The 23,077-nt window shown below is 31.7% G+C and overlaps 2 protein-coding genes across 2 annotated transcripts in view; both read left to right on the forward strand.

Moving 5' to 3' along the window:
* The window catches only part of LOC108733688 (DNA-directed RNA polymerase II subunit RPB1), a 41,543-nt gene extending 24,867 nt beyond the window's left edge, over nucleotides 1–16,676 (forward strand). The window contains exon 3 of the mRNA XM_025974144.1: nucleotides 14,422–16,676. Coding sequence (XP_025829929.1) covers nucleotides 14,422–15,819 — 1,398 coding nt within the window. The 3' untranslated portion in view covers nucleotides 15,820–16,676. The remainder of the gene's footprint in view (nucleotides 1–14,421) is intronic.
* Nucleotides 16,677–17,923: 1,247 nt separating this feature from the next.
* On the forward strand, nucleotides 17,924–20,838 carry LOC112904340 (neural Wiskott-Aldrich syndrome protein-like). The gene is made up of 10 exons (XM_025974129.1): nucleotides 17,924–18,269; nucleotides 18,337–18,564; nucleotides 18,650–18,749; nucleotides 18,809–18,904; nucleotides 18,960–19,111; nucleotides 19,176–19,349; nucleotides 19,446–19,524; nucleotides 19,601–19,845; nucleotides 20,450–20,554; nucleotides 20,635–20,838. Exons 1-10 carry the CDS (start codon nucleotides 18,174–18,176, stop codon nucleotides 20,794–20,796), a joined length of 1,437 nt encoding a protein of 478 aa, XP_025829914.1. The 5' UTR covers nucleotides 17,924–18,173; the 3' UTR covers nucleotides 20,797–20,838.
* The last annotated feature ends 2,239 nt before the right edge of the window (nucleotides 20,839–23,077 follow it).

The raw sequence follows: 23,077 nt of genomic DNA on the forward strand, positions 1-23,077 counted from the left end.
ATCTTTAATTTACTGAAGTACTGAAGTGCACTATAAATATATATTTATTTTCGATAAATAAAATCGGTAAGTAGTCGTTAACTTAATTATCGGAGCTGATATGAACGGGAGGGAACTCGGCTAGTACCCGGGAGGGAATTCGACTATCTATATTTTAACCAAAACTACCTGCGGGAAGGAATTCGGCATCACCGGTTTATTTTTACTCGAATAAAATAGGTATTAAAAGTCAAATTACATTTAATATGATTATTTATCCAACTTTTACTTTCGAAGTTCAATGTCTTTATGATAATTATTCCTCCTTAAAGGAAATAAAAAGAAGCGTTTCAATGAAATTAGCATATAAAGCGTTCACGATTAATAATTATAATTTGCATATTATGTAGAACTGTTGTTCAGCTTTTATAAAACATACAGCAGTTTGTTAGCGAAATTTCACATCATGAAAAGCAAATAAATTTCCATTATTAAGCATTTCCTTAAGCACTCTCATGAAAAATAACAAACTTTATATAGATGTATATTTATTAGTAAAATTTATTATTTGTAATTCTAATGAAATTAATTTTATTTACAAACCTTTTCTTGTCAGCAAGAACTCGAACCTTTTCGAGCAAAACCACGAAAATGCATGTACATATTCTTATAACGTATACTATATTCGTCGCACGCGCGTGAACCGTATTACCAATCGTCCCGCACTCTTTTTTAATTGACGTAATATGCCGAAACCTATAAAATTTTGATATACGGTGCCTACAGTACTTCCAATTTGCTATTGATATATAACTATAACTGATTTACTTAGTTTTAACATTTTTTAATTATTGTATTTTTCCAAAATCAAACAATTTTGTATGTTTACGTTTATGCAAAATTTACGGATCTCGTGACGAAACGTTTTCAGGGAAAACACTAATTGTTGAGATCCAACGTTCCTTCTAATTTGCTGTTAATCGTTCACGTCTTCATATGTTAACAAAAACTATCAAGTCGTTAGCTAATCTTATGATTTTATTCTATGTTCTTGACATAATATAGCCTGATGAAGCATATTAGGACAAAAAACTTCGCATTTCTTGCTATTAGAGTCAGGTAATGTTTTGCGGTACTATTTATGTGGCTAATGTAATTTTATAATTGCGAGATTCAATAACAATAGGAAGTATATGTATTCTTGTTTTTATTCCTGTTTTCAAACAAAAAAGTATTCATTTGCTTCTACATTACGGATATAGATACTACTTAGGAAAATAATCAGAATTGATCAAGAAAATATTGTTGGCTCATGATACTAGGCTCGAAAAGTCATCACCAAAAGAAAGTCTTAAGCCTAAAGACTGATGATTGAACACTTACTTCCACTTCTTCTTATCCTGAGTCAATCTTTGCATTTTTCAAAAACTAGTGTAGCATATACATCTCTATTTGCGAACAGTAATCTCTAACTAGTCTTTCGTACCTTAAAGGAGTCCTAGCAACTTATCTAGCCTACTTCTTACAGAAATTTCATGATAGGTTTTACCCGCGGCTTCACTCGAGTTGATGTTCTAAATACGTGTTCATCGACGACTACATAAAACTATTTTTTTTATCTCTCAGAAACAGTATTTTATGTCCTTTTTGTACCCTAGACAGTATGTATACAAAATTTCATAATGATCGCAAACAAACAAACTCATACTCGCATTTATAATATTAGTTAGAATTATAATATCTCTAGCGCATTTTCCAGTAATCTGACTCCCTAAATATCGAAAATTAACAACTTTTGCTTTTGTTTAGTCTCCTATATTTATATTGACACTGATCCTACCTTTACATTACTATTTAATTAAAAACTCTTGTTAAAAATAAGATGTTAACAGAATAAGAATCTGTCGCATTAATGACATCGGTTACACCCTTGTTATTGTGTTCACTGTAACCTTGGTTATTATCCTGATCACCTATTTACCTCATTCGAAGTGACCTAGAATACACCGCAACATAACACATTACCGATTATGTCGATTAATATTCCCAAAGGCGCTTGTAGCCACGACATTGTTTCACACTCTCATCATAATGAGGTAGTAATGAAAATGCTTCATCAAAAAATGTAGAAGAAACTGCAGAAAATAAATTCACATATGGTTATACAGGCACGACTACGATTTTGTTGCTAATACAACAAAAACTGTACTTATTAAAACTATTGTACATTACCTATATTAATAATCATGTTATCGTAAACTAAAGAAGGACTTCGCTTCTTTGAAAAATAAAAACAATTATAGGTTTTAGCATGTATTAACACTTACGATTAAACTATAAGGAACAACATTAAAGTTTGGCAGAATTGAATTTGAGAAAATTTATTGCAACTGACTTTAAAAATTTATGTAATCCATTTCTTCTCCTTTACTATATAATAAAACAATCGGAGTTAATCAGGGTATTGCTTTAATAAATATTTTTTGCCCCTGATTAGCTCCGATTGTTTTATTTTAAAAATTTCTGTTAAATCGAAATCCAATTCAGGTCATATTAATCTCTGTTTATCTAAATTAACCATTACAACTCCATTCCTTACTGGCAGTATAATATACAATATAAAAATGCTTTAAAATAGTTTAATTCATCCCTCCACACGCATTGTAAATACAAATACGGACATAAGCCTTACAATTTTATTGTAATTGTTAGTTGTTGTTCTCGCATATTTGTATATAGTTAAATACCATGTCCTACTAATGCAGAACACTAAAACTGCAGATGCAGATTAGCGTCACTTTTTACCCATTGCTTTATTTACGATTGCCATGTTTGTACGAATTAATTAAAAATGGTTTTCGAAAGTTGTTATTCTGTTGCTCCAGCTGGAATTAAGGCAATATCATATTCAACAACCGCCTACGCTCGATCTTGTGATATAATAACTTACAATTTCTTCTTTAGGTAACAAATTTTTAAACCCGAATGAGCTGTACGAAACGTAATCCCTGAATTGAGCATTAGGTGTTACTAACAGAATTACAAAACAGATTTTTTGAAAGTGTTTAGTCCTTAGGACACCTTACTGTAAAAAAGGTATTGTATGACTAAATTTGTGTAAGATGCTTCATGATCTCCTTCACAGTGTTTGATGAAGCATACTGCATAATCATCATTAAGGTCGTCAATCCTAAGAGCAATGCACATAAAATAATACATGTCACATTTAAAAGGTTAAAGGCACTTTGAAGAAAATTTATCCACCCTAAAATATAGGGTTTATACAAAAACCGACATTTTAGAAAACCGGTTTTCGAATAGTAATTTTTCCAGAAAACCGGTTTTAACCGGTTTCGAATTTTTATAAAAAAATTTTTTGCTCGAATATTCTGTAATTCGAACAAAAAATTTTAACAGAAAANCTTTAAGTATAGTAATAGTAAGTGCATAATTAAGACATTAATGGTCGTCATACGTAAATGTAATCCCGTTTAGTGTCCTTTTGTGTCCATGATAATTACTGTAACTACATATTGAAGTAAATTTTTATTGTGTGATTAGAATTACTCCAGGCTGTCAAGACGTGCTCTATTGTAAATTACATTTCTTCCATCAGACTGCACCCATGGCTTCGTGTTCTCTTGTCGAAGGTTTAGTAGCGTCTGAACGAAACGTCTGGAAGAAATAGGAATTTTAATAGACTAATTCTAATCAAATAGACTCCAGTCGTAAAAGCCTTCACTTGTAAATTTTTATTATTTTTTTCTTTTTTATTTGAAATGCTGGACATAGGAATCCAATTTTATTTTTTATGGTTCTGGGAAATAAGTGCATTCGCAATTATTAGGCTTATGAGAGTGTGTCTGGTTCGGTTTGTCGACATACATGTAAAAAAATAATTATGATTTGCAATGTATGGAAGGCCTTCATAATTTTCTCCAAAAAACCGACAAACCCTACTAAAATATATATAGGTAGACCAGTGCATCTCAACTTTTGATAACGTGTGTTTATATTTTCAATGAAGAAGCAACAAACTACACTTAATAAGTACATAAGATTGACAATCCATTTTAATGTTGGTAATGTTAATGTTAAAAGTAATTAATGTTGACAATGTTAATGTTAATCATTTCAAAATGAAAACAATTCATTTTGAAAGTGCAACTGACAAAATTTTTGTGTTATTGTTTTTTAATTCCTCATTTGTTGATAATTTCTTTCTATTTAAACAGAAGTTACTTAAACAATAATTAAATGAACCTCCTCCCTGCCTTAAAAATGACTGGTATTAATTAAGAAAGCCAATTCATTCAAACCTAAACATATTTCATACTGAGCGTGAAACTGAAACTTTCTCCTTCTCTCAGCAATGGGAACAGAAACTGAAGCAGTAGGTACTTAGTTGCAAATACAACCTGAATAGGCATTTTGCAATTTCAAATGGAATTTAAAACTTAAGGAATGTTAACTGTGTCTGTCAACAGGAATTTTAAAAAGTTGTTTAACTGCTAGCAAATTATAATTCCCATAGTATTAATCAGCGAGCGTCAATGCCCAACCAACGTTTAATTTGTAACAATCAACAATTAATATATCCGATTGTATATGGAATTATACACATTTCTGTGTGAGTTTTACATTAAACTATATTGGAAACATAAAAAAGCAATCTATATGTTTTATTTCCTTATTCCTGATGTGGAAATTCTGAACTCGGCCACTAAAATACATATGAACAATAATTTCCTTTTGTTACATCAACATTCACCAAGATGAAATTTTTGAAGTGTTACGTCAACCAGTCAACTTTTTTTAATTTGTAACAACTAACTCTATCGACTATGTAATGCACATGAACGATAATAATAAAAAAAAATAACTAGCAATTATTCGAATACGAACTCTAGTATTTACATAACAGAACAGAACATAACATTTGCTAATCCTTGAATAAATGAACTCTCAATTAGTAGTCCACAGATGGCGTTCACCATGCCTTCTATAGTTATTTGTAATCCTTGAATGTATTTACCTCGAGTTAAACTAGTTAATTTTGAATTTGCTGAAAATACATGTAAGTACCTTGGTCTATGATTAGTACGTAACTTATTTTACATTTTAGACAGATAAATTTGCTACATTATTGTACATACGCGAAGTATTTGTTGGAAACATGTTAATATGCTTGTAGGGTCATATCAATTGTTGTTAAATCCTAAGGAAATTCGCTAACACACATTTTCAAGGCTTTGGCAGATAAATGAAGACATTGCATGTCATATAATGTAAGGAAATTTTAACTAATAGTTAAAGTCCTATAAAGACCAATAAAACAGTCAATAAACTCCAATAACGACTCTAAAACAATAATTAGTAAACATTAGGCTTCTGAAAAACTTCTAATGACTATTAAATTAATTTGTAGCACATCACCACTAACCTTTACTAATCGTAAATATACGTAATCGTTCATTTTTCTAAATTGAATTTTAATTACATTTGAAGCACTTAAAAATCTATACAGCCAAACCCTTTATTTCCGGAATATTTATGAATGTAAATGACATAAAAATCACTGTAGTACATCTCAGATTAAATTTACACTTTCTGTTATTACATAAGCTATACAAGTGAATATAATCAGTACATTTTATGTTGGGCTTTGATAAATTGAATGCTTGCAACCTTTTGACACCTAATCTGTTCAGCTTGTTTAAAAGCACAGTTATTTTTTTAATCTGTTTACCGCTTTCTAAAGGGTGTAACCAGATGTATTCACAAAGAAAAGTCATCAACATTAAAATTTTACCGAACGATTAGTTGAACACAACTAGATCTAGATTCCTACTTCAGGAGTTGTCTTAATAAATAAATAACAAAACTAATGTACCTACACACACCTGTTGCTTGATTCTAAAACATCGTATTTTGTTAGAACAAATATTAACAAAATTAAAGTGTACTTCGTTCCTATTTTAATCTCGAAGGAATGCTTTGGATCTTTAATTAAATTGTTGAGTGATGACAACGATATTAGTAATTTTTAGTTATTTTAACATTATTTTAATTTTCTTTAGTACAAATATTCTGAAACATACAAATAGCAGTATAATCCGTATATTTTAGTATTTTCATAAATATTTTTCGTTGGCAATCATTATAATTATAGAAACAAATAATTTTGTTTAATGTATGATAAAATCAAAAATTTTGTCCCTAATGCAGTTATTCTCGTGATCTACAGGAAACTAAAATCCTACATACAAATATTTAATAAAACAGTATAGAAGTCTAGAAAAACCTTACTCTATCGGACCTTTCTTGATTCTTTAAGTATAGTAATAGTAAGTGCATAATTAAGACATTAATGGTCGTCATACGTAAATGTAATCCCGTTTAGTGTCCTTTTGTGTCCATGATAATTACTGTAACTACATATTGAAGTAAATTTTTATTGTGTGATTAGAATTACTCCAGGCTGTCAAGACGTGCTCTATTGTAAATTACATTTCTTCCATCAGACTGCACCCATGGCTTCGTGTTCTCTTGTCGAAGGTTTAGTAGCGTCTGAACGAAACGTCTGGAAGAAATAGGAATTTTAATAGACTAATTCTAATCAAATAGACTCCAGTCGTAAAAGCCTTCACTTGTAAATTTTTATTATATTTTTCTTTTTTATTTGAAATGNCTCTTAAGCCTAATAAGTGCATTCGCAATTATTAGGCTTATAAGAGTATGTCTGGTTCGGTTTGTCGACATACATGTAAAAAAATAATTATGATTTGCAATGTATGGAAGGCCCTAAATTCTGCCAAGACTACCATGCACGTAATTACACCCCTAGTAGGTATCTAATTCATGATATTTAACAATAGTTCCGGAGACTCCAACGTTGGATCAAGCGACGAACCCCTTACTCTTAAAAATATAAACACGTTTCTATGCCGGTAAATTGTAAATATGTTATATATGATCTATCTGTGAGTAGTGGTCATAATATGTTGATGTTTTTACAATAGTTTCGGAGACTCCAACGTTGAATCAAGAGACGAACTCCTTATTCTTAAAAATATAAAATTATAATACGTGGTATCATTATTGTTATAGTTAAATTATTAAAACTATAAACAATAATCACTGAAATAAACAAAGAAAACTGAAAAAATAACATACTTTCATGGGCCATTATATTCGATATTACTGATGATTTACAACGTCAATATTTCTCCAAGTTCAATTCTAAAGCATTTCTTAATTGGCAGTCTTTTTAATAATAATTAGTAAACAGTTAACATTAAGCTTCTTAATTATACGTAGTACGATTAGAGAAGCACATGTTTTTTACTTATCTCCAAAATCCCTATCACTTAATCGAAATTAGTTCCTGTTGAATACCATACGCTCATTAAGTTCCTTTCAATTCTAAACAAGTACCTATAATTGCCTTTTTTTAATCCTTTGCTCTTTTATTCCCAAATCTCCAGCAGGTATATAATTGATACTATAAGAATCATATAGAAATCATGCAAAAGGAACTACGTATTTGACCTGACATTTCATAATAACAATAATTATTACTAGCAAATACTTATTAATATTACATGTGGTTAGCGTACCAATAGGTTATCGTCATGTCTGTTTTTGCCATCGTAATAACGGTGATGAAATGCTATTGAGATGATATTTAAAAAAAATGCTTTGCATATTTACTACTAACAAATGTACGTAAGTACTGCGTGGTATTAAAGTTCATTTATATTAGATAGGTAGGTAGACCATTAAGGTCTTTTTTAATCGATATATTGTAGTGATGTATAAAACAATTATTTAACAATTTCATTAGCTTTACTTATTAATGTACAGTGTTTATCAAAAAATTTGTACCAACGGTAAACAGGAAATCGTAATCAGCCAAATTGTTTATCGAATTACCCCTAAGGTGATAAACATGCATTTCATTTGTGATGTAAGTATCCACTAAGAATTAATTTTTAAGAATTCATCCCTTAATACAGAGGGAAAAAACTTGTAAAACCGTTGGATGTAATTTCGAAATATCTCTAGTTATACTTTTATTTTATCATTCTTAACAAAATTTGTATGGGACAATCCTAAAGAGGGCCAGAAGGGCGTAAGTTATTATTCGTATGACAAATTCGTCAAATTTTGAGTGAATACAAGAAAATGGTATAATATTTATGATCTCGGTTTACAATAAAAACGTAAAGAATACGTAAAGAAGCAATAATATTTGTATAAAATATTACCGGTAATTTAATTAAATTAACAATGTTAATTAACAATCCAGCAACATATGTTTTATATTTCTAAGTCTGTCAAGCGTGAACTACCTTAAAGAACTATCTAATTCACATTTTGCAATCTACAGTACGTATAATTAAAACAAAATCTAATTTGAGAATAAGTAACATTACTTACACAAAGTATTGCAATGCAGAACTCCATGACCACGAACCCACGTTAAACTTTATTAAATAGTGACTTACGTAAATTATTATTTATTTGGAATTAATCGAAATAAATTGTTGACTGGAAGTGAAATATAACCTTAACCTCAATATTGTCCTTTGAAGGATAAAAGTCTAGCACTTAAGCAAAGATGACTAAGTCCACCCAGTACTTCTTGTTAAAATTAATGTAGGCGAAATTGGGACATATTTTGGTCTTTGCTCAATAAATATTTAGGAATAGTATGCACCAATAAATTTAAACGGCATTACTTATATTGTTTATTTCAGCATTGTTCATAAATTTAAATTTAACTAAAATAAAGATCTTTATATGTCATTACTATTTAGATAATGAGAAGTATAGGAAGGTTTCAGAGAACACTTAAATTTTATGGATTCTATTTCTTTTTCTCTATGAGCAGTTCTTCTTTTAGATTCACACCATTTTCTTACACGGTTTATAAAAATTTAAACAAAACATTTTATAAATCAAGAGGGACGCAACATAACTCAACCTAGAGACCATCAATCCCTTTTAGACTTCTTCAGACATCTAACAAGAGCGTCATTACATTTTTTTGCCGGGGCCTAGTGAGATTATATCAAAGAGAAAAAAGAGACATCAGCAGAACAAGCCTTCTGATTATATTATTTATGATCCTTGTTTAGTCTAAATATTTTAGCACAAATTTTGGAACATAAGGTTGTTAAGAACTTCAGTTTACGCTATAATCTGTTTATCAAGTTAGACTTAATTCTATTGTCCCGCAATCGACAGCTTGGGCTTATCAGATTGTATCTAATTCTGTCTATCTACAAAAATGTGAAAAATTATTATGATTTCCGAGGTATAAAAGGTCCTAAATTCTGCAACGGCTACCATACACGTAATACCGACCCTGGTAGGTATTCAATTCATAATATAACTGTTAGTAGTGTCCGTAATGCGTCCAGTTTCAACAGTGGTTCCGGAGACTCCAACTTTGGATCAAGCGACGAACCCCTTACTCTTCAAAATATAAAAACGTTTCTGTGGCGGCAAATTATAGGAATGTAATACATGATATATCTATGAATAGTAGGCATAATATAACATTAATTCAACCTTTGTTTCGGAGATTCCAACGTTGAATCAAGTAGTTAATCCGTAACTTAAAAATATAAAAATATTTTGAGGGGGAAAATTGTAAGGTAAAAGTTTAATACTAATTAATTACATATTGCAACAGACTAAACTTTATTAAATAATGAAATTATTGTTAGGATATTCACGAAATTTTAAAAAACAATTGACCAAANAGTTAATCCGTAACTTAAAAATATAAAAATATTTTGAGGGGGAAAATTGTAAGGTAAAAGTTTAATACTAATTAATTACATATTGCAACAGACTAAACTTTATTAAATAATGAAATTATTGTTAGGATATTCACGAAATTTTAAAAAACAATTGACCAAACAGTTCTTTCCTTCAACAAATGTTTACTTCATACTCTCAAAAATGTTGGTAACTGTCTTCTAAAGCAAGTAATGGTGGTATAAACTCAAATTACCGAAATTTCAATAATAAACATTTTGTGAAACGTACTGAATTAGTAGATATAGAGAATCTAGACACAAATGAGTTCATTTCACCAATTTACATTGATTGCATTCAACTGATTTATGTTTCCTTCATCATATGTGTTTAGCCAAATGTCAAAAAATAAAATAATAATAAATAATATACACGAAGAAAAAGGATCACTATGCCCCTATCGAAAGGACGACATTTTCTCCTGATGATGTCATTATTATTAGGAAAGGCTTTTACCATCCCCCTCGTAGTTTTAGGCTCAGGAGAGAATGTCATACCTTCTTCCCTCGGCGCGTAATATACTAGTTTTGCTCATGTCTGTAGTCGTTGTAAGTATCAAATACATTAAGTAATATGTTGATCTTAAAAAAAAAATGTTCATTGGCTTTTCACGACCGTAATCGGTACGAAATACGGATACGAATCACTTGCACTTTCTGAATACCAAAGTAGCAAGTCATCCACAGCCTACTACAACTCACAATATCAGCTGTTAATATGTTGCGTACTTACGATTAGATTGGTGCTCTTTTATTATGTGGGTGTAGAGTAACCGTATATGGTCGTGTTTACATACAAAACGATTTGCGACATATAGTCCAGTCAGATGGTTTAATAAATGCACACTTGATCATGTCTATTTCAGTAACACATTCAGCAACAGTACTTGTTGCATTGTACGATAATCTACGTTATTTTTAATTATTTCCCACGTTTTTACAGCCTTCAATTACGTACAATGTAATTTTTCTTTTCTACGGGAGTTCCAAAACCTGTCAGTGGTTAATATTCTTTTTACATGTTCCGTATTATGTTTTGTCTAAATGCAAATAGTATACAAAAATAATTTGAACAATGAAAACTTCAATAAGTGGAAAACTTACTTATGAGAGCAGCAACAATTTTTCCCCATTAAGTTGGGGTAGTATGTAGATGATAAAAAGTTAATTTCAGTTTAATGTTTAATATTAAATATTAACTTCTTCAAGAACATTTTCGTTTTATTTACTATCTCCAGTGGCATTATGACATTATTACGTTTTGATACAAGCATATGATTTTCTATGCTTAAATATCAATGATCATAAAGCAAGTACTGAACGGTAGTTAATAGATTCAAAATGCTCAAAGATGTCATTAAACTGTAATATTCTTAAAACCGGAAGGCTAAAGAAATAGAAATAGTTTAGATCAAGGCTGTCCATGACTAAGGCCTTTGACGCTTCAACATTAACCATTCAGCCGCCGATCATACATCGTGAAGCACCGAAGATGTCGTCTATGAAGCATGACGAAACGTCTGCAATCAGAATTTGAACACAGCANCTCTATCCGCGATATCCTCATCATTCGCCTATAACACCACATTTCGAACGCTTCTAACCTTTTCTTTTCCGCCGTGCCCACCGTCCATGTTTCGCGCCCGTACAGAGCCGCGCTCCAAACAGACAACTTTAGCAATCTTTTTCGAAATTCTAAATTAATATTTCGCAAGCATAGAGGTGACTTCTTTTTATCGAAGGTGACTCGTCCCTGCGCTATCCTCTGCTTTATATCTCTACTACTACTCCTTCTGTTCTGACTTATCTGACTTCCTAGATACTTAAAATCAGCCACTTTCTAATCTTTCGTCTCCTATTTTTATATTCGCTCTTTCCCTACTTTTTCTTCCTTTGCATGCCAGTATTTTTGTTTTACATATATTTATTTTCATATAATAATGTTTTGTCAGTATCGCTTCCATTTTATTTAAAGCTATCTCTAACTCTTTCTTGTTAGGTGCTAATACTGCTATATCATCTGCAAATCTGAGCATATTATTCTTTTGCCCCTCTATACCTATCCCTACAGTTGTATTGTCTTTAATGATGTTGATCGCATGTTCGACGTATAGATTAAAAAGTAGCGCTGACAGAATTTTTTTACAGAGGCGTATTTACGTCAAATAATGCATTCTAGCATATTAATATACATCTTTTTTAACTAATTGCATAGATATAGTAATTGGGTATTAATACATATTACAAGTTCTTGTGTTTCTATCTATTAATTCAATAAAAAAATTATTTGTATGAAGTTAATATATATAGTTTGTGTTAATATTTATCCTTCCTCGCTATTTCTCTTTCTAATTGTAAGATATCTGTTTCTTTTGCTTTAATTTTTACGCATAAATCAAATCGTGTATTGGCGAAAATTATAATTTTATTATTCCAAGTTTCCTTAATTTAAAATTTAAATTACTTCGAATAATGCCTTAGAGCTAATAAATACGATAAATTTTTCTATTTGGGATTAATAAGTACTTGGCGCCTCAAAGTCACAGTGCCTACGCATAGTAAAGCCCACATAGTCCTTTGTGTTTTTCTTCCCCAAGTAGATATACTTATGTAAGTATTATTTCTTGCGGTTAGTAGCTGGACTTAAACCCAAACAACCAACTTTTCTTGCAATTGAAAAACTAATAAATGTTACTTTTAACTGCTTTTTGTGCTTGTACTCAACCTACGTCTATTCCAACAAATTATTATACTTCACATGTTTTCTTACTATGGTATCGATCGGTATTGATTTACACATAAATTGATAAATGCTCTTGAATATTGTATTTTAACCTACAGCTTTTTAGAAATAAAGAAAGCTCAATTAATTTGCATATTATTTCAACATGCAGATAGAGACGATTAAAATGTAATTAAAATTGATGAATACTATTTTAATATCAATTCAACTTTACTGGCCTACCCAAAGGAACAAAGTAGAAGAATTGACAAGACCCATATTTTTGTCTCATCCTCAACGAATGATACAAAGAAAAAAACATACTTAATAATTGAACATATTTTTCTCTAATACATTTCTTAGTCAGTATCTCCTACGGTATACTGCATCGTTACATTTTTTCCGAAATCTGGTCAGATTATATCAAAGAGAAGAAAGAAACACTAGCAGAAGATGCCTTTTGATTATAGTGTTTATGCTCTTGCATGTTCCTTATCATTTAAAATAAACTGTAGGGCATAGAGTTGTTAAAAACGTCTGTTTGTTATATCTCCTTCTGTCTGTCAATATACATAAAAAGAGACCTTGGGTTCTGTCATGGTCAACATACACGTAACGATGCCCCTGATAAATATTTAATGGTTGTTATATCTTTGAGTAGTTTCCTTAACGCGTCGGTGTTTCAACAGTAGTTTCGGAGACTCCAACGTTACATCAAGCGACGAACCCTCTATATTTATTTTGATGGTAGCAAATTGTAGGTATCCAGAGTTTCATTACGTTTGTTTTCGTAAGCCTGGTCGGATCATATCAACGAAAAGAAAGAAGCATTCACACACTTTTGAGTATATTGCTTATTCTCCCGCCTGGTTCTTATCCTTTACAATAAATTTTAGAGCACAAGTTTATTTAAAAGATTCAGTTTACGCTATCGTCTGTTTATCAAACTAAAATTAATTCTATAGTACAACTGTAGGGATAGGTATACAGGGGCAAAATATTAGTATGTTTAGATTTGCAGATGATATAACAGTATCAGTATCTAGTAAAGAGGAGTTAGAGTTCTAAATAAAATGGAAGCGGTATTGACAAAACAGTATTGTATGAAAATAAATAAAAGTAAAACAAAAATACTGGTATGCAAGGGAAGGAAAAGTAGGGGAAAGAGCGAATATAAAGATAGGAGACGAAAGATTAGAAGAAGTGGCTGATTTTAGGTATCTAGGAAGTCAGATAAGTCAGGACGGAAGGAGTAGTAGGGATATAAAGCAGAGGATAGCGCAGGGTCGTGTCGCCTTTAATAAAAAGAAGTCACTTCTATGCTCGCGAACGGTTAATTTAGAAATTCGAAAAAGGTTGTTAAAGGTGTATGTTTGGAGCACGGCGTTGTACGGGTGCGAAACATGGACAGTGGGAGCGGCGGAAAAGAAAAGGTTAGAAGCGTTCGAAATGTGGTGTTATAGGCGGATGATGAGGATATCGTGGGTAGAAAAGGTTAGAAATGAAGAGGTATTGGAAAGAATAGGAGAACAGAGGACTCTATGGAAGTCAATAAAAAATAGGCGAGATAGGTTGGTAGGACACCTTCTCAGACATGAAGGTCTAGTCAGAGACATATTAGAGGCAGAAACAGACGTTAAGAGGGGTAAAGGTAGACCTAGATTAGATTACTGTTCGCAAATAGTTAAGGATGTGGGTTGTTCTAGATTAAGGGAAATGCGAAGATTAGCTCAGAATAGGAAATAGTGGAGGTGCGTATCCAACTAGTTGTGAGCCCTGGATTCTGTCATATTTACGATACATGAAAAAACGCCCTTGGATAGGCAACACTAGAAATATTCCAAAAATGCTTGTCACCAAAGATCCTCAAATGCTTATTTTTTTTTTCAGGTGGTGTTAGCATCATTTGGATCAGTATTGACGAATCAAGACCAATATCATATCCAAACAGACGAAGGACCCGAAAGATATTTCCGATATATGACCCTAAGTGGTCAATATCGTAAAGAGAAACGCCTTGAAGATGGAACAGTGGTAGGCTCATATGGTTGGGTAGATGACGATGGTATGTTTCGACTGAAAGATTACATAGCAGATAACGATGGCTATAGAATTATTAGAACTAAAAACATATATGTGGGTAGAAAAACGCCAGTACGTGTTGCACTGAAAACTGCCAAAAATGCTCCAGCAGGTTCTGGATACATTCCAAACATCAAAAAGTACAGCAGTGGTGTTACGCCCAACTCAATAGATTATCAACCTTTGTCAGCCACCACGTCCTACTTACCACCTTCACCTCACTACAAATCAAGCTCGCCGGACTATTCCACCTTTTACAATCCACCCAGTACCACCTACTTACCATCGCTCCCAAACGAAGTGGATTCTCATATCGGAAGCAGTTCAGTAACCAGTACAAACATTCAACCAGCTCCAGACGCAACAAAATATCAAACCAACGACTTACATCGAATAAATTATTTTAATTCAGTATCGAAAATCCCAAATGTTCAAATACTGCCAAACTCCGGTCCGCCACCTTCTTCAGTAGTTCCTCTAGTTCCTTCTTCGACAATCGAACCTCCTGTTCTTATCTCAGGATCGTCGTCCATATCATCAACTTCGATACCAAGTACCACTGCTTCACCTATTCAATATTCTTCCTCAACTACGTCCACAACAACAATATCATCATCCCAAAACACCACGCAAATTTCTCCACTACTGGTAGCAACTCAAACTAGTAGATCTTTCACTCAAAATAACGAGACATTCGTGGAATATACGTCAACCCCCTCGCCGATCTTTACAACTTATTTACAATCAACGCAATCACCTCCAACGGCATATGAAACGTCACCCACTGTGGTCTCACCAATTATACGAAACGAAATTGAAACGAGTGACTACAGCAGTTATCCTCAGTACGAACATTACGACGAACGATCCGACAACCCTTACATACACAGTAACGGTCCCACTTACCCCATCGATCAAAATGGACGAATTTTTACCGGGAGAACGAGTAACGAGAATCATAATTCTCACCCTGCTAACATACCCATAACAAACGATGGTTTTCGATATTATTTACCGAAAGCGTACCACGAAGAACAGAGTTTACCGGATGATACAAAAATGGGAAGCTTTGGCTACGTAGATCCTTTCGGAATAGAGAGAGTTATTTATTACAAAGCCGATCCCGCAAATGGATTTTTACATAAGAAAAGGAATCGGTACCTTGGGGTTCACGCGACTCCATACAACAGCCAAAACCTGTCGTAGCAGAAGAGAAAACAGAAAAGTATTTTCCAATATAGTTACTAAACTAAGCATGTGATTAAAATAAACTTGCCTGTTGTACTTAATATATAATTATGTGATTTTTCAAACGAGTGATTGTAGTTGCGTGTTCTGTTTGCATATCACTTATAATGCAACAAAAACTGACGGGTTTATACGCATGGGATCATGTTAAGTACTTATAATCAGGCGTATTGTTTCCAGATACTAGATTTGTAGCATTTAATTGCTCGGTATTATAGCGAAAGTGGAAACGTATTTTTAAGAAATCAACAACTAACTCGACTAAAACCACTTTCATCATTTTTTTACCAAACAACTGTAAACATTAACGTGTTACTGCCTAATGATCGCACCTAGATAATGAACTAAATCTTTTTTATAAAGAGAATTGTACTCTTTACATTATTAAACTAACTACAAATCTAGTTTTAGGTGTAGAAGTAGGTAATATTTTTATTTATTAACTTGTACATTGTTATTAGATTACGTACGTCTTTTGAATGTGCCATAATAAGATTCTGTGGATTACTTCTCTCGTAGTAGTTAATATTTGTATTGAAGGAAAAAAGTTGTGAACTTTTTGCTTCAATTTCGAATATGAGTTTCATCAGTAAAATCAATATATACGTAAAATGCGATTAAAAATCGATGTATGTGTTATTTTCACAAAATTACACATACATTGAAAAAAAATTACAATAGTATTTTAATATTTATAAGTGTAATTTATCATATTTATAAGAGTCTAATCCCAGAACCTTAAACAATAGACTTGCTAGAAAACTGTGTTAAAAAGAGCACTGCTTCGGCCACAAATAAAGGATATGTTAACTGTTGATTTTGTTTTTGTTTTCATCCTGCTTTATATGAACTTTTTGTTGATGTCCTTGCTATACAGATAAGGTAAAACGTTCACCGTACATACGAATTGTTCATTTCTCTATCGGCATTTCTTTATGTCGAACGGGAGTACGTGTGAAATGTTTTTTCAACCACGTCTATCTGAAAATATCTCCTACTCTTCTGAAATCTACCCTAAAGTGACTGAACTCTCAAAATATTTTGGAGAAAGCGAAACAATAATACGCTTCAAATTACATTTATTCGGATTCGAAAATAACTAAAGGTTTATACGAATTTTCCTGTACGTCGAATTTTTCAAATGTAACAGAATTTCCCCATGTTCAGTTCGCAACTCACCACTAATGTATATACTGCTATGACTTATTACAGATTCGTCAAATTGTTTATATTTATATCACTTTTGTTATAACAAATAGCCAAAATGATAACGATTATTTCAGTGAATGATTTTTTAAATAAATTTTTGGACAACTGTTTCGCTTAATTTGTTAGTAATTAATTCACTGAAAACAGAAAAAAATATACTCATAATAAATTAAACTCAATTATAAAACTTTGATCCGTATCTCACTCGCCACTTCTAAAGCTTTTCATAAAACATTGTAATTTAGGAATTCCCCTATTGTTTAAAAACAAAGTTACTGTTATTGATAATTTTGGGATAACGTTAACAATTTTAAGAGTGAAAATCAAAATCTGTTATTAGCATTAAATGCTAGACAGACCTCTTTACTTTTCCTCAATATTGTCATATTTTTATAATAACTTTTTAAGAAATTGGAAATTTAAGAGCGCATCTTTTGTGCCATTTTATATATATTTATTGATGTCTATGAGAATTCAAAATCTGATTCCACAACTAATTTTTACATGTTTCTTTTTGTTTTCTCCATTTATTCATGTTTATGACGAAAACTGAAAATTTACAAACGTATTTCATATTGTTTTTTTAATTAAGTGTTAATATTTATTTATTATATCTGTCCAGATTAAACATTATTTATTAATTACTACCATGCATGCTACTAAAGATATTTCGCTACATACTCTAAGCCTCTAACTAACACTTTTCAAAATAATCGTTTACTGCTTTACAATTTTACGAACGACTTTGTAGTTTTAAATTTAATTTTTTCCCGCATCTTGGTTAGTTGTGTTTTCTATTAATATATAGCGCCACATGAGACATAAAATGTCAAAAATTTGTAAGGTTCTGTTTTTGTTCCACATTGACATTTGTGACATTATGGTGTGAATATTGAAGGTTGTGACTAATAAAAAAACCAAAATCTTTAATTATCCGGAAGAAATTGCAACTGCTACTTAATGAATTTCCTTTGCCGTTATAATTATTACTACTTTTGTAGCATTTTAAGTAAAATACACCCAACAGCAATGAACTACTGTATATGATAAGTAACGTTGATTACTAATCCTTATAAGACGAATATTGTAGGGCGTTTACAATTATGTCTCAACGTAATAAATATGAAAATAAAAATAGTGGATTACTTACAAAAGAAGAAAATGAACAAGTATTTGGGCTACTTGGAAACCGCTGTCAGGTATATCCTACAATTTAATTATACAAATCAACTATGAATTTCTTAATTAACCATAGTATGATTTTAGTCTTTGGCAACAACTGTTATTCAACTTTTTCTTACTCAACCACCGCACCACATGCAGTGGATTAAAAGGGACACAGGAGTTTTATGCTTCGTTAGGGACAATGTGAGAAAAAACTTCTTTTTTAGATTATACTGCTTAAGGCGAAATAATATGGTGTGGGAACAAGAAATGTATGATAATATGGAATATATAGCAGCATGTCCATTTTTTCATACATTTGAGGGTGAGGTAAGTAAACAAAATTTAGTAGTTTCTACTTTAGATAAAGTATATACGCATTAATTTTACTTTCAATTATTTCTGTTTCATATAGGAATGCATTGTAGCATTTAATTTTGCTAATACATTAGAAGCTAAAGAATTAAAAGGTATTGTAGAAACAAGAATTCAAACAAAAAGGAAAAAGCTAGAAGGTAACAGTGTATTTTACTATGGTTATATACCATGATTTTGATATGTAACTTTATTGTAGAGAAAAGATTAAAGAATTTCATGCAGGACAATAGTGATCAACCAAGATTGCCAACAAGCAATGATTTATCATTTTACAAAAAAACTGTTGATCCTGGTAAATATCTCTTTCATTTAATTAAATACTATCAACTTAAATATTTTATGTATAGCTGAAAGAAAAGCAAAACGAAGAAGAAATATTACCAAGGCTGATATTGGTAATCCATCTGAGTTTCGGCATATTTCACATGTTGGGTGGGACCCAGATAAAGGGTTTGACATTACGGGTAATGACCCACATTTAACTGAATTCTTTCGAAAGGTACACTTAAAATTAATTACTTTTAAAAATTTTCTAAGTAACAATTAATCAAAAAACTTCTTAGGCTGGTGTCTCAGAAGAACACCTCAAGGATAAGAATACACGTGAATTTATTTATGATTTTATAAATCAAAACAGAGCTGCATATCAAGAGGAAGTTAGTTCTGTTCCTCCTGTGCCTGCTCCATCCACGGGACCGCCTGTTCCCCCACGAACTGCACCAAGAACTCCCCACAGTGTAAGTAATAAAGCTCTTTATTTTTCATGCACATGTATATATAAAAAGCAACAAAAATAGTTTCATAGTTTCTATTCATTCATTTTTATTTAATAGAGGGTTGCACCACCCCCACCTCCTCCTGCTCAGCAACAACTCAAACCTCCTATGGTAGTAAGAAATAATAATTCACAAGGTAATGCTCTACATTAAAACATATTCATTAAATAGTATACTTTTAAAAGAGACCATTAATTTCTTCTATTTTTCAGATACTTCATTGCCTTGTCCACCAAACATAACAGCTCCAGCACCACCACCGCCCCCGCCCCCACCTCCTCCCATGAACATTGAAGTTATTTCTCCACCACCTCCTCCTATGCCTACCAATAATGCAGCACCCGCTCCTCCACCTACACCCGCACCCCCACCTGCACCCGTACTACCTCCTGTACCTGCTGCACCAGATTCTCATGCAGCCCTTTTGGCCAGCATACGAGAAGGCACAACGTTAAAGGTATTTTTTTGTTGTTGTATATTTGCAATTTTAATTGTTTTCCTACATTAAAACTGAATATGGTACCTATTAAAATCAGCATAAAAAAATATATAAAATGTTAATCTTTGTCCTTACTGCTTTTGAAGATTAAGGACCATAATTAAAAAACACTGTTTATTTTAATACTTTGAATTGAAGAGGACTTTTAAGACCGCAACATGGAGTGGCTAAATACATGACTGAAATGGGACCTAAATTTCAATGAAGACCTATATGCTAACGACTTTTTTATTTGAAGTGGCAAGCTTTTAGGAGCATATGCATTCTGTTTTTGTAATTCACGATTTTATCGCTCATTTTCTTTCTACAGGCAAATATCGCTAGTCTCCATTTCTAAAAGAAAAAAGATTATTTCCTTCTATATGAAGCAATTACTTTATGTAGTTGGTGACCCTGTTTATGGCTTCGCCTGTTGAGTCCCATTTGTTAGATATAATATAAACTACATTTAAACTGTTAGTTTTATATAATCTGAAGCTTTATCTTGATACATATAAATTCAAAATTTCCCAAATAAGGAACGTTTATATTGTACCTATAACACCTAATTTGTTAATTGCAGTCTGTGGAGCTAAGGAAAGAAGTTGAAGAGGACAGCTCAGCTCGAGATGCAAGAGGTGACTTGATGCACGAAATAAGAAAAGGCTTCCAGTTAAAACCAGCATCTGTAAGTTTAAAATAATTCCTTTATACATTTTCATAAGTTTACATATAACAGCATACAAATAATATTAAATCTTCTTTTAGGAACGAGAGATCAAGGCTGCACCTTCAGTATCACAGGAGCAGCCTTCAGGTGATTTGGCTAGTGCACTTGCAAGAGCATTAGCTGCTCGTAGCAAAGTCATTCACTCTGAGGATGAGAGCACCTCTGATACCGATTCGAATTATGATGAATGGGATGATTAAAGAAATATATTTATTTTTAATAAAAAACAGTGTTTTATTATTCTATTATTTAAACAAATACATTATTTATTTATTATATTGCTTTCATAACTTGTTTATTCGTTTCTTTTAGTCTCTGTGAAAATTTACGTTCATAAAAAACGACCCAACATTTTCCAATTAAATTCATTATGTCCTCTACAGGGTGTTGTGAATACAAATAAATATGAAATTAAACAGCTTCTTTTATAAGATTTCTTTAACGTTAACAATAACGCAAAATTTAAAAAAACTAACATTGATTTAAGTAATTTTTTTCTGATTTAGTGTACAAAAATATACTGAATATACATATGAATGGAATATAAGCACACATCTGTGAAACGATTAAGCACACGTCAGTGAAATTGTGAAATGATTTCAGAAAAAATTCTTGTAAAAAAGAAATGTACTTCTTAGAAACAAATGTTATCGTTCATTGAAAGTGTTGCAGTATTGTTAATAAAAATTGTGACGCAAACAAAAATACAAAAAGAAAAGCTAATAACAGATAAAAGAAATACATGGCGTGTATGAATTGTATTACGTGCTATTATCTGTAATTATAGCCTCTATCATCTGTTATAAATTTAAATAGAACTTTAGTTCAAGTCATCTCGAATGGATGCCGCAAGTGCAATAGCTTTTGCAAAATTCTATTTATTTTTTCCATTAGGAGAAAAAACCATCGGTTTTGTCCCCTTTTGTCTTGGATATTAATGCATTTTTGCACGTAATAACCGATCAGGGAGTATGAGGGTTATTTACCGGGTGCGAAACCTCCAATACTAAAATAACATTTCTTCATCTAGTATCATCAAAATGTTTTAATTTCTGGATTTAATAGTTCTTAAGGGCCGATTTCAGTAATTAACGAATCAAAGTTGAGAGCATTTTCATTGTTTCAAAGGTTGATGATTATCTGGGTGATTGTGGTTTACTTTTAATATTTTTTAAATCAAAAAGGCTCCTTTTGTCATTAAGATTAGTCTACCTTATTTCGAGCGTCATTGTCTGTCTTTTATTTTCCGAATACTTGCTCTCTTTAACAATGGTCTGCTTGAACGGTCGACTGAGAGAAGAAGACATTTCACTAATTTTAATATAAATAGCAATTATAAATTTGTTTTAAAGAGCAATCCCTAATCTTTGTATAAATTAAACTTTTTGGAACTTGTATTACAAGGAGAATATGTTTGCTTCTTCATTCCATAAAATGAGGGTTCTAATTTCTGAAAATAACGCCTCAAACAAAACTAAAAGCCCTTCCATTGCTTTTAAGCTACATGATCATCGAGGTGATTGTGGACTACTTTTAAATTGTTTTTTAATAAGAAAAGACCCTTTTGTCCCTAAGAATAGTGGACCTTATTTCGATCATAATTATGTATCTTTTAATATCCGAATACATGCCCTTTTTAACAGTTGTAAACTATAATTAAAATTTTGTCTTGAATATTAATGCATTTTTGTACGTAATAACCTATGAGATAGTTTGTCATGGGCTCTTAGGGTTATTTATCGGATGCGAAACCCTGCAATGCTATTTTATTATTTTTCAAAGGAATTTATTCTTCTCCCACCATAATTTTTGGTATTCTAACGCCTCGAGCAATTTTAAGATTAGATTATGTCGATTAAATAGTTTGTCAGGGGTGCTAAGGGTTATTTACGGGGTGCGAAAACCTCGAATACTAAAATAACATTTCTTCATCTTGTATTACATGAAAAATGTTTTAATTTCTGTATTTAATAGTTTTTAAGGGCCAATTTCGGTAATTAACGAGTCAAAGTTATCGGAGTGGTTGTGGTTTACTTTTAATATTTTTTAAATAAAAAAGACTTTGTTATTAAGATTAGTCTACTTTATTTCGAGCGTCATTGTCTGTCTTTTGTTTTCCGAATGCTTGCTCTCTTTAACAATGGTCTACTTGAACGGTCGACCGAGAGAAGAAGACATTTCCCTAATTTTAATATAAATAGCAATTATAAATTTGTTTTAAAGAGTATAAGAGCCTGATATATCTTCTTTGAACTTGTATTACAAGGAGACTGTGTTTACTTCTTCATTCCATAAAATGAGGGTTCTAATTTCTAAAAAAAACGGCTCAAACAAAGCTGAAAGCCCTTCTATTGCTTTTAAACTACACGATCAGTGAGGTGATAGTGGACTACTTTTAAATTTGTTTTTAATAAGAAAGATTTGACGACCCGCATTTTATATTTCAAAATTTTAACTAATAATCATTGAAAATAATGAATC

Source organism: Agrilus planipennis, unplaced genomic scaffold (genome assembly GCF_000699045.2).
Source record: "Agrilus planipennis isolate EAB-ADULT unplaced genomic scaffold, Apla_2.0 scaffold78, whole genome shotgun sequence".
Classification (NCBI taxonomy): domain Eukaryota; kingdom Metazoa; phylum Arthropoda; class Insecta; order Coleoptera; family Buprestidae; genus Agrilus; species Agrilus planipennis.